The sequence below is a fragment of the Mauremys mutica genome, chromosome 6, assembly GCF_020497125.1.
Source record: "Mauremys mutica isolate MM-2020 ecotype Southern chromosome 6, ASM2049712v1, whole genome shotgun sequence".
Lineage (NCBI taxonomy): Eukaryota > Metazoa > Chordata > Testudines > Geoemydidae > Mauremys > Mauremys mutica.
Window position 1 is genome coordinate 93,220,286 of NC_059077.1, and position 12,918 is coordinate 93,233,203.

The following is a 12,918-nucleotide window of genomic DNA, read 5'->3' on the forward strand; positions in this document are numbered from 1 at the left end:
AACTGGAAATGCACGGTTGCAGTTGGGTTGCAGTTGTAAACAATAGCATAGTGGCAATATTGGGGACCTGATTATTTCACCACTGCACTCCAGCACATCATTGTCAAGGAGAGTTGGTATTATGTAACAGCAACATATTTGGGCCTTGGAACTGAAGGAGCTTTAGGTACATGTAGTGAAATATTTTGGGAGAGCCTAGGCATTTGTGTCTGTCACCCTGGCATCAGGGCACCATGATGGGTGTGTGTGTGTGGGGGGGGGGGGGGAAATCAGCATAAGGCCTAGGAGAGGATTCCCACCTTCAGGATGAATTATTCATATTTTGTGACAAGAAAAAGAAACTTCCAGGGGCACAATTTAAGGATGACTATGTAATTGCCAAGTGGGTGCCAAACAGCCTGCCGTTGGCCCCTCCGCTTTCCCTTGGGCAGTTTACACTTGGTTTCAGTTTTCCTCCCTTACTTCACATGACTTCTGCCTCCCCTATCGACTCTCCCACCACAGTACTTCCGCAGGCACAATATGGGGCAAGCCAATTACCTTCCACCCTCCTTTTCCCCTCTCCTCCTATTATTTTCTGGTCTCTCCCGTCCCCTTTTTTATAACATCCTCTAGAACAGTGGCTCTCAAACTTTTTTTTACTGGCGACCCCTTTCACATTGCAAGCCTCTGAGTGTGACCACCCCCCCAAAATGAAACACACTGTTTAATATATTTAACACCATTATAAATGCTGGAGGCAAGTGGGGTTTGGGGTGGAGGTTGACAGCTTGCGACCACCCATGTAATGACCTTGCGACCCCTTGAGGGGTCCTGACCCCCAGTTTGAGAACCCCCTGCTCTAGAACACCACAAATCCCTCTATAAACTAGTCACAGGCACTGGCAGTAGCCCTGTCTCTGCCCCGCCCCTCGCTCCCACTGCTCCCCTCTCCCCAACTTTCCGACACCCCGCCCCGGCTAGCCCGCTCTCTCCCCTCCACCCCCCAGCGCCCGGGGCCCTGTGCTGGGAGGGACAGTGCCAGAGGCGGTGTCTCTGCGGCGCTGCATTGAAGGCGCTGGGAGGATCCGAGGGGAGAGACGGGCGCGAAGAGGCTGCTGGACTTTAACCTCAGTTTTGCTCCGGGACAGGTGAGATTGTGGGAGGTTCCTGGGAGAACAGAGTTAGATTTCAAAGCAAGCGCGTCGGAGGGTTTGGAGCTCCGGATTCCTGGCCCGAGCTGGGCTGTTTCACTCGCAGAGCACTGCTGTTCAACTCTCACTGCGCAGGCGAGGGACAACCTCCCCACCATCCCCAGGCCCCATGATAGACTAAGTTTGAAGCAGATTTTAAACTGTCTCCTTCTTCCAAGGAAGTATTTTGCAGTGTCTGAGCGAGACATTTTAAATCTCAGTCATATATGTTGTTTTTAAAATCCCATTGATTAAAATGCACGGCCCTGAACAGATTGCCTTACATTTTATACAAGAGTCACGTATTCCCTTCTGATCAGCCAGCAAACAGCACGTGGGAAGTGCGCCAGGACTTATTCTAGGAATTGCAAAGCAAGGGAAGGCTTCCAATAATTAACTAGACTTCAGGGGACCCAGTAGGGAAACTTAAAAACACATTCCATGGGACCAGCCACAAAAGGTATGTAGTATCCTGCTCCTCAAAATTCAGGGACTCATTAAAAGTACTGGGAGACTAAACTGAAGAGAAAACAATTACATATTTTGTTGTCATGGGAAATCTTAGACGTTTTGCAAAAGCAACATCAGTGAATCATTCCTCTTCAGAAATGCATGTTTAAGGCTTTCTGAGCATCTGTATTTTTTGTGATTGTATTTGTGTTGGTTCCATATTAGTTGGGCATGGCATAAATAATGGGACAACAAGATTACAGATAATGAGCTGTGAAGAAACATCTAAAAGTATAAAAAACAATCACTATTTTCAACTCAGGAAACTTAAATTAAACATCACGAAACTTAAACACATTGTCATTCGGGTATGTAAGTCAGCAAGCAGACAAATTCAGGCTCATAACTATGCAAACTTAAACCAAACCAGATAGCAAGGTCTCAGGTATACAACAGGATAATCGTTGTTAATCTCTTGGTGTTAAATCAATCCTCAAATAGTGAAATAAAGTGGTCCATGAAACCGCATGTCTTTGCCTTTGAAATCACTGGGCTTTGTTTACATCAAACTGAGGTCAACCCCAAACGAAAAGATGGCTATACCTTAGAACCACTGATGGCAAGGATCACCTGTTAAAAAGAATCTGGAATTCCAGAGACACTGGGAAAAATAACACTACCCTTAATTCACAGACCCATTCACAGTCTTCTCAATCAGTACAGCTAAATATCTTATTTAACATACTGAGTTATGTGATTAGGTTCATATGATAAGGTCAAAACTTTTGTTTTTAAATGTCTCTGTGAATTTAACTACACTGTAGTATTCCAGACACCCAAATACATTAACTCTTAATTTACCATTTTCAGCTATTTCTATGAAAATCAAGCTTTTTTTTTTTTACATGATTTCTATGGGTTTCACCAAGGATGGAGGCAGCTCGATCTCTTTTGAACACCTGCACTCACCAGCATTATGAATTTTGGTGCATAAAATAAGAAAATATATAAAATATTTTATTACTTTCTATCAAAACCACCTTGGTTTCTTTTTCTGAGAAAGAGGGCAAATATTACCCAAGGGTTCTGTGTGACTATTTTCTGTGCAAACTTTGTGCTGCAAATGAATTACTACATCTTCATCAGATAAGGTGCCAAGTGAATACGTTAGTGTGTGTTATTTTATTATCGGTCTTTTAGTGAGAGGCTAGCAGCTCTGGACCAGATTTTGGCTTCTTCTTGTGTGCAAGGGTGGGATATGCCACAAAAAAAGTTCCCTTCCTCTTGTATCCCAGCTCAGGGGTCAGCCACAGTCTGGCTGGGGAAGCACAGCCATTGCATGAGGCTAGCACTACCTTTCTTAGGGTATGGCTACACTTGCAGTTGTACAACGCTGAGTTAAACCCGCCTTCGTACAGCTGAGTAGGGAAAGCACTGCAGTCTGTCCAAGCTGATAGTGCACTGTCATAGCCACATTTGCATCAGTGCATTATGGGCAGCTATCCCAGCATTCAAGTGGCTGCAACGTGCTTTTCAAATGCAGGGGGGAAGTGTGACAGGGAGCGTGGTGGGAGAGAGAGTGGGTTTTTGGAGTGCTGAGCGTGTGTCAACACGCTGTCTTGTAAGTTCAGAGTCCCCTCCCTCCCCTACCCACTCTCACTTACTGAAAGCAAACAGCAGCTGTTTCTTTTTTTCTCATAGACCAGATAAGCAGCTGCTTGCCCAAACAGACCCCAACCCCCCTCTCTCTCTGCGCAACCTCTCTCTTCAAGCAAACATTAGCTGTGGGTACTCCAAACAGAGCCCCCCTGCCTGCCTCTCACTCATTCAAAGCAAACAGTAGCTGTGTTTGGTTTTTTGATAAGCAGCCCCTGAAATGGAGCTTTGAAAGGGCACTTCCTCCTCTGGAGTTCACAACAAAACAAGAGAGGATGCTTCAGTTAAAAGGATTATGGGAGGTCAATCAGTGAGTAATAATGTTACTCCCCGTTTACACTGGAGCAGCAGCGTCTCAGCCAATACGCCACAGCTGTTATTTATCTCGGGGAGGTGGCGCACCCAGTGTGGACGGGGAGTGAGGTACAGCACTCTGGGAAGCTTTACTGTACTGTAACTGGTAAGTGTATCCACGGCCTTAGAGTCAGGATGAATATAGGGTGGTCACTTTGCCCCTCCTTTGCATGGGAGGTCTTGCTGTATCCTGTCAAAGCAAGGCAGATCCCCTGTTACAATATACAGTGGACCAGAGTCTCAAGAGCAATGCTGGCTGAAATAGCCAGAATTCTTCTTGGAGTTGTCACTGTCACCTGAAAGCAGTCATCTCCCCACCCCCACCCCATACTCTGCCACAGATTGATTGCTTTAAAACATGGATTCTTAACTGGGGTTTGTAATCCCAGACTGTGACCATCCTGCCCTTCCTGTATTGTTAAATGGAAAGAGGGGAGGTCTAAATGAGATGCCAGCTAAAGAGGGAGTTTCATAGTATGGAAAATGGGGGTCACATTATAGAAAACACTGAGACTCTCTACCTCAAAGCAACAATCTAGACCCATATATTTTTTATTTTAAATTAGACACTTTCGATACACAGCATTAGAGTTTTCCTCAGGCTCTTTTGTTTGTGTGGGTGGGGAGCACAAGGGGGAGAGGTTGGGGCTGTTTATTGGCCTCATATTAGTTGATGGATCTTCATGTGTGTCAAGGTCTGATTGAGATATCCTGCATATTATATTCACTTTACTCTCTGCTCTAGAATTCTGTAGTCTCCAAGTTATGAAAACAAAAGAAAAACAGGTACCTGGTTTTATTGACATGTAAATTAGACATTGAAATGCAATTAAAGAAGTCTATTCAGTGTAAGAAATGCTGCTGTGAAGTGTTTCAATTTGTACTGCTATATTTCCCACCTCTCTTCAAGTCCACATTTTTATTTCAAGTCTTTGGGGGTTGGGGAGGGAATTATGTTTTTTTGCTATTTTAGTTAATGCTAGTGATTAAGGCTTCCATTATTTTCTCTTCTAGGTGCTTTTACTTCTGGAAATGATGTTTGAGGCAAAGATTTCCCTTTCAGAGATGATGGCCGCCCTCTTTACTATAACATTCATTTTAATTTCTGTAAGAATAATAGGTAATATGACCAAAAAGAACATCCTCCCTCCAGGTCCATGGCCATTACCAATTGTAGGGAATCTGCTTCAGCTTGGAGAGCATCCTCACCTTTCATTTATCCAAATGAGGAAAAAATATGGGGACGTGTTTCTCCTAAAGCTGGGGATGATACCTGTTGTGGTGGTGAATGGTCTAGATATGGTGAAACAAGTATTACTCAGAGACGGAGAGAGTTTTGCTGGCAGGCCCAAGATGCACACCTTTTCTTTCTTTGCTGATGGAAAAAGTCTGTCATTTTCTGTAGAATATGGAGAGAGCTGGAAACTCCACAAGAAAATTGCCAGTAAAGCGTTAAGATCCTTTTCGAAGTCAGAAGCCAAAACTTCTACTTGCTCTTGTCTTCTGGAAGAGCACGTATGTGCAGAAGCTTCAGCACTGGTGAAAATGTTCTTGGAGCTCTCCTTAGAGAAAGGTGCCTTTGACCCCACTGGTATTACCACCTGCACTGTTGCAAATGTTGTCTGTGCCCTGTGCTTTGGCAAAAGGTATGAATATAATGATGAAGAGTTTCTTAGCATGATTAGGATCAATGCAGATTTTCTAAAAGCCACAAGTGTTGTCAACCCAGCTGATTTTATACCCTGGTTTCGTTACCTTCCAATCCCTGCTGTGAAGGCTGTCCATGGGTTTTATGAGATCTTAAACAACTTCATCGCACAACGGGTAGAAGAACATTATACTACATATGATAAGGTGAGACTTCAAAACTATAGACTAATAACAGCAGTTTTGTAATGAGTATTCTCTCTTGCTGCTAGGCAGAGATAATCTGCACAAGTAAGATTTGGGTCTAAAGTTGAATTTTTATGGCTCTGTTTAAAATGCTGATATGATTATCTACTTGTACACTGGTTTTATGCTGGCATAGCTCCATTAAAGTTAATGGAATTAAGCCTAAATTTGGTGCAACAGAGCAGAGGATCAGGCCCCTTGATTTAAGCAGGCTTTTCTACAGTCTTTTTATAAATGCTGGAAATTAATTCAGCAACTCTTCATATGTGACACAGACGAGGACTAATGGGAGGGCTGTAGAAACCTGGCAAGACTGAAGTAGTTAAGAGCTGTCCTGAGGAATCTCTTACTTCATCCTAGAAGTATAAGCCTATACAAGGGAAATTAAATCAGCATGGAAACAAATGTGCTTGGGAGCTGATTTTTTTTTTTAAACTCCAGAAGAAAAATTCCCATGAGGCCACTTCTACCAACCACTAACTAACTAAATAATAATAATAAAAAGTTCCCTGCAAACCTGATGTCTGCATCTTCTAAAGAAATATGTTTGAGGGAAATAGCAACATTTATAAGATTATTTTTTAAAATTGTTCACAATGAAGAGTTTTGGTCCTGAATAATGTAAGGACCTGATTCTCCTATCAGTTGCACTGGTTTTACAACTCTGGGGACCCAGTTCCATAAGATTCAGTGGAGATACTCCAGATGTATGTGTGTAATAGAGAGGAAAACCATACCCTACACCTCAGGCTCCTGGACATTCCTTACAGGTTATTGTGGGGAAATTTCTTGACTCTTTACTCAGTTAGATCCCATTTAGCTTGAGTAAAAGAAGGAGCAAGAACAGAGGTCTGGGTTCCTCCTCCCTTCCTGGCTGTCTGTAGTGAGGGTCCATTCTTCTGCCCCAGCTCCTCTTATCCCATTCTGCATCCTGTCAGCACAGCTCCCTGACCATGAATTCCCACCATGAGGGGTTCTAAAGAAAATTAAATACAGATCCATTATAATTTGGTGTGGCAGAATTTAATTATTTATAATTGTGACAGGTATTATATATAAAGGAGAGAGAGAGATACCTATCTCACAGAACTGAAAGGGACCTGAAAGGTCATTGAGTCCAGCCCCTGCCTTCACCAGCAGGACCAAGTATTGATTTTGCCCAGATCCCGAAGTAGCCCCCTCAAGGAGGGAACTCATAACCCTGCGTTTAGCAGGCCAATGCTCAAACCACTGAGCTATCCCTCCGCCATCTTTATTTTTAAGTATTTTTTTATTATCTATTTAAATTTTCAGAATTGCACATTATTATCGGTTTTAAGCAACTTTTTTAATTTTTATCTATTTGAATTTTCATAGTTGTGGGAGATTATGGGGGCGGGGTGAATCAGCCAATAATTATTCAATGACAATAGACATTGAGATGTACAAAGTTAAAGCTTTATAACCATTAAAACACAAATTGTTAATACCACATGTCAAAATATACAAAATAAATATCCTTAAATTAAACTAATATGTTCTCAAGGAACATTTTTCTTACTTTGCCTGTCTGTACATTCCAGTTATTATTAATGGACTTTTTTCCTCATTGGTTTGCATGTGTTTGATGTTTACTGATTTAAAAAATTCTAATCTTTCCAAGCCTCCTCATAATACAGCTCTACTGTAATACAGCCCCATTTTCCTGTTGGTTCCCTGCAAGATTGGTGAGGTGGTGATGAAATCTCTCACAGCTAAGTCCTCAGCCCACCCATGCCACTGCCTGCTCTCCTCCTACACCTGGGTCAGCCAAAGGCAAGATCCCTTTAGTGGAAGACCCTTCTTTGGGTGGATCAGTAGCACAGTACTGCAGGATTTGGCCCCATGCTTTTTATAATGAAGAGTGGCATGGACATTTTCAAAGACCCAATGGGCAGTTAGACAGCCAAGTTCTTCCAGAGTAAATCTACAGACTTCTAGTATTTCTGTCCCTCCTTTTACTAGGTAATTTCTTGTGATGTAATCTGCATATTATTAAACAAGCGCTCAGTTGAATTCAATTATCTTGATTTTTCCATTTCAGGAGTAATCAAATGAAAGGAACTTTCCATTTCTACTAGTAAGTAGTACATATTTTCAGGCAACAATTGAGAGAATGGTGTCAGATTTTGATGCCATCATAAATACAGTGTACCTCTATTGATTGAATGGCATTACTCTGGAGTCACAGAATGTAAATGTGAGCAGAATCTGGACCATGTGTTTTTGAGCTACTATTGACTGGTAGCTTAATTTTCTTTTGCAGAAATATACAGAGGTCAGTTCCTTTCTAAGATAAATTGCCATGTGTTGTGGCAAATATTTAAAAAAAATATTAATGGTACTAGCAAGAATAGTTTTAGCAGGAATTTCCAAGATTCATGAAGATACATGGTCTGTGCATCTCAGGTTAGAATACTACTGGTTACAGAATGTTGTGTTAAAGCTTGTTGGATGAAAATATGTCAGATTTTTGTTTCCTTTTAGAATCATCTCAGAGACATTACTGATGCTCTAATAAGTATAAGCAATGACAAGAGAAGTGATGGGAAAGCTCCACCCTTATCTAATGATAAAATAATAAGTACTGTGAATGACATCTTTGGAGCTGGTAGGTATTAAAAAAATCCAGCCAACCTTTTAAACACCACTCTTGGGAGATTTTCAGTGTACTTCAACAGGGCATGTATCCTGGGCCTGATTTTAATCCCATGTACATCAGTTTTATACCAATGCAACTTCATTGACTCCCTGGCCAATATAAGAGGAGAGTGAGAGAGAGAGAGTGTGTGTGTGTGTATGTGTAATCCTATTTTTATTAAAGCAGCATTCTGGTTACCCATTTATTTTGCAGGGTTTGATACAGTGTCAACATGTCTATTTTGGATCTTCCTATATTTGGTAAACAACCCACACATTCAGACAAAAATTCAAGAAGAAATTGGTAATGTATTTACTTTTTCAAAAAATGAAGCCCCGTGTCATTTTCATGAAGCACATTAAACATTCCTATTTTTTTTCTTTGAAGATGGAAAGATTGGACTCAGGTCACCAAGATTTGATGACAGGAAAGGTTTGCATTATACAGAAGCTTTCATAAGTGAAATCTTAAGGCACACTTCATTTATACCATTTACCATTCCTCACCGGTAAGAAGCAAAACACGTTTGTTTCTGTATAAATAAAATGAGTTGTAGAGATAATTATCATGCTTCCTTTCTGAATTTGAGATTGAAATCCTCATTTGTCGATTTTTCCACTACAGGCAAGGTGAAATACGTGAAGGAAATTAAGGAATTCTGATACTGTTATGGCAGTGCATCACAGTCGTAGCTTAAAATGAACACCAGATACTCAGGTGGTGTCAATTCATGGAGCTCCATGGAAGTAAAATAGAACTCCACCTATTTACACCAACTGTCTTCTTGCTCTACCATAGACATTAAGGACCTGATTCTGATCTCATTTATACCAGTGTAAATCAAGAGTAACTCAAGTCAGTTGTGTTACATCAGTGTCAATGGGTGTGAAATCAGATTAGGCCTTTAGTTTGCAGAAACAGTTTGCTGTTGTAGATGAAGGGGCTCAAGCCTGGTGCCTTCTGACATGGTCTAACATTCAGTAACAATAAGTACGATCATCTAACTCATTAGATATAAGCATAGGGATAAGAAAAATGATTATTTTTTCCCTGAATGTTCAGATAATCAGCATATGTTGATATGATACATTTTCCTTTTCTAGTGCAACAAAAGAAACCATTCTCAATGGGTACCTCATTCCCCAAGACACCTGTATCTTTGTTAATATGTATCAAGTAAATCATGATGAGTAAGTATCTGCCAATTTGTTTGTTTCATAATGACATTTGGCACTTTATTATAGTCAGTATTTTCACCTATTTTTATAAAATAATAACTTGTGTTCACTTGGACACACTGCACACATTGTACATTACTATTTTATATCTATACAAGGATAATGCAGTTCTCATTCTCCTCAAAACAGTTTATGAAGATGATTGGAACAGAGACAGCCATTTGGAAACAGATCATTGGGCCATCTAGCACAGTATTCTGTCTCCAACAGTGGCCAATACCAGATCCTCCCCGGAAAAGCCCCAAAATGCACTTTATCAATGTATAGTCTTACATGATATGGTGCAGAGATTATTTCTAGACTCCAGCTGTCAAACAAAGCCTGATAAATATAGTAATTTTAGCCTAGTTAGTGCAACTGCCCATGTTTTTCTTATTATAAAGGTAGAGTCTAAATCCTCAGCTGAGGCTAAAGAGTTTTCAGTGCAGCTGAATGGGGGCTGATAGGGTGGGTTTCAGCCACCGATACATTCCTCCAGTCCTGGGGTTGTTCTAGGCTTTGGCTACACTTACACTTCAAAGCGCTGCCGCGGCAGCGCTTTGAAGCGCTAAGTGTAGTCAAAGCGCCAGTGCTGGGAGAAATCTCTCCCAGCGCTGTCCGTACTCCACCTCCCTGTGGGGAATAACGGACAGCGCTGGGGCTTTGACTACACTGGCGCTTTGTAGCGCCGCAATTTGCAGCGCTGGAGAGGGTGTGTTTTCACACCCTGCTGCAGCGCTGCAAATTTGTAAGTGTAGCCAAGCCCTGAGTGTAGTGTAGGGCCGGGCCGGGCCCTGACAACTCAAGGCTTCTCTGTTTTATACCAGCTATCTCCCCAAGGAATCAGCCCAGCAGCTGGGGATCATTAGGGCACAGGGACATCCTAGCCACACCCAATTTTCCTTGTTCATCCCTTTCCCTGCGGTGCCTCCACTCTACCTAGGGAGTACCCAAATAGAGAGTTAAACTAGCTTTAGGACTGGTTTTCACCAGCTAAATGAGCAGGAGGTCTGGTCCACTTCATGCTTTACCCACTGTGGCCCTGAATCTGATCTCACTGAAACAGAATTTACCCCACTGTAATTCTGCTGACTTCATTGGACTTTATGCTGGCATCAGTGAGAGCAGAGGCAGTCTTCATTTGTTAATCATTATCTGAGGGAGGGAACATCTCTGCCAGGTCCTCTTTGTGCAGTTTCCTTTCCATTTGTTCTGTCAGTGAAGTGGGGATCCCCACTTTGTGATCTTCAGGGAACCAGGACCACCCATTTGGAGGTTCTGTGCCTCTGCATTGGGCTGTTACTTTTCCACTGCAGCCTCTAAAGGGTGCAGGTAACTATAGCATGCATCCCTCCAGCATTGCTCACTACTGTCAAGGTTCACCCATTGGGAAGCCCCCTTTGGAATCTACTCCATGCATGGATCAAAGTAGTTCAGTTGAGTGATGAAACAAAATTCCATTTCATGATCTTTACATAATTTTGGGAATTTGAGAAAAACAAGGCAAATTTCATTTTGACTTATTCAAGAACTCAGATGCTCAGGTTGGCCATACGTAAATTCATTCATTTCGAAGTATAGGCTCTATTTCCTGTCTTTGTTTTCTGTACATGTGATACTCTGTAAGGGCTTCTAAAAATTCATTTCTTTTTGCCATAGAACATTATGGGAAAATGCTGATTTGTTTAGACCGGAGAGATTTCTGAATGAAAACGGTGAACTCAACAAAAGCCTCGTTGAGAAAGTTTTGGTTTTTGGAATGGGAATAAGAAAGTGTCTGGGAGAAGACATAGCTCGTAATGAGATTTTTATTATTCTCACCACCATTTTGCAACAGCTGAAGCTTGAGAAATGCCTTCAAGACCAGCTAGATCTGACCCCAGTGTATGGATTATCCATGAAACCTAAACCATACCAAATTCAAGTGGCACTGCGCACCTGAACAGTGCATCTGGAGAAGATGCACTTCAAAACATAATTATCACTCAGTAAATTAGTGTAGGGAAATCTATTATTCATAGTGTAGGTTATCCATTACCTAAGCTACTGGAGTGCATCTTTTAATGAAAGGTGTATAACAATAAACAATCTCTTAAATCACCTTCTCTGATTGTACTAATCAGTTAACTGCAGGTTATGTTATTGTTAACTCTTTGAATAAGCTGAGTTAATTTTTGTTTGTAACTGACTATTTTAGTGCACCTCTTCTCACTGATTTCCTAAAATAAAGTTTAAAAATGCTTTTCAGTTTTAATTAAGAAAGTCAATGGTTATGTTCAATGAAATCTTCCCCCACATGAAACTATTCCATGTTCCCTCTCACTGATGTCTCTTTTTTATTTCATTGCCTTAAACTTGAAGATTCTTGTAGGTGCATGAAGTGTTTTAAAACTAGGGCAGTCTATGAGGACATTTCGGTATATAAAGAACATAATCTGTCTTACCTGTCAAGGTGTAATGATATTTTTTGCATGATACAGTCAGTTGCAGTTTTGGCATTAAGAGGCCAAACTCTGGATCCCAAGCCAAAGCCCAAGTAAACAGACCTTGCACAAGCGGTCTGCACTGTGGCCTGAAATCATCTCCCCAGGCAGTGAAGCACCAGTGTAGCAACTCTGCAGCTGTTACTACAGCCCTTTAGCTGTAGTAGCAGCTGCATTCACTGTGCCATCACTTACCCTCCCATCTGGTTAATCTTGCTCAGTTCCAGGCTTTGATACAAAATAGTGTTGCCTTTATCAAGCAGCCAGGCCTTGAAGCAGCACATGAGCTCAGTAAGATCCCTTTGACCGTGAATTCTTCAGGAACACCACATTCTCTGAGAAGGGGCTGTGAATTCTGATATATAGGACATTTAACTCATTCTTACAAAGCCTGAATCATTCCCATACACATCCACCTTGCCTCCCAGCCCAGGACAAAGTGTGAAGGGAGGGGAGGCTCCCTTGTGGTTGTGTTAAGGCTTGGTGTGGTTAAATTCTTCATTGACTCTGTGAGAAAGCAGTGTTGGCAAATAGGTCAGATTCTCACTACAGCAGTTCCCCACACAAAAGATGCATGGCCTGAAACACCAGCACTCTCATAAAAGCCCAAATAAGGAGAAGAAGCCTTTGAGGGTGGTGATTCGTTACAGCAAGTAAACAACTAGAACAGCTGCCAGAAGGAGCCAGGGAGTTGTGTACAACAATATAGCATGCAAGGCTATAGGGCAGATCTGCCAGGTGCATTTGTTTCAGGATCATTAGCATCAGCTTCACTTCACAAGCAGGAAGGGGAAAACTGATGCATTGCAGGCTGAGGTGTAGGGAGGCTGACAATTTAATCACTGCAGTGAGTGAAAGAGAGCAGTGGAGGCAGACAACTCATTAGGAGCTAAAGTAGCATAAAGAGGGGCAGCGGGAACTCCATCTTAAGTATTGTATGGTCCCCATCCCATAATCTTTAATGCATTTGTGCTGTGCCATAGGAAAATGCTATTATCCCAGTTACATACAGAGACCTAAGTGACTTGCCCATA

The 12,918-nt window shown here is 41.8% G+C and overlaps 1 protein-coding gene and 1 long non-coding RNA gene across 4 annotated transcripts in view; one reads left to right on the plus strand and one right to left on the minus strand.

Annotated features, from left to right (window-relative positions):
- LOC123373192 (cytochrome P450 1A5-like) overlaps nucleotides 1–11,825 on the plus strand; it is a 47,302-nt gene extending 35,477 nt beyond the window's left edge. The window contains exons 1-7 of one of the 3 annotated variants that reach the window (XM_045022051.1): nucleotides 1,587–1,632; nucleotides 4,647–5,486; nucleotides 8,031–8,154; nucleotides 8,398–8,487; nucleotides 8,572–8,692; nucleotides 9,288–9,374; nucleotides 11,061–11,825. In XM_045022051.1, the coding sequence (XP_044877986.1) occupies nucleotides 4,665–5,486; nucleotides 8,031–8,154; nucleotides 8,398–8,487; nucleotides 8,572–8,692; nucleotides 9,288–9,374; nucleotides 11,061–11,343 (1,527 nt within the window). In that variant the 5' untranslated portion in view covers nucleotides 1,587–1,632; nucleotides 4,647–4,664 and the 3' untranslated portion in view covers nucleotides 11,344–11,825. Of the gene's footprint in view, nucleotides 1–1,586; nucleotides 1,633–3,517; nucleotides 3,739–4,646; nucleotides 5,487–8,030; nucleotides 8,155–8,397; nucleotides 8,488–8,571; nucleotides 8,693–9,287; nucleotides 9,375–11,060 lie in introns of those variants that run through there. The other 2 variants (XM_045022049.1, XM_045022050.1) reach the window with 2 other exon arrangements.
- LOC123373193 overlaps nucleotides 1–11,991 on the minus strand; it is a 56,673-nt gene extending 44,682 nt beyond the window's left edge. The window contains exon 1 of the long non-coding RNA XR_006580606.1: nucleotides 11,846–11,991. This is a non-coding gene — a long non-coding RNA (uncharacterized LOC123373193). The remainder of the gene's footprint in view (nucleotides 1–11,845) is intronic.
- Nucleotides 11,992–12,918: the final 927 nt, after the last annotated feature.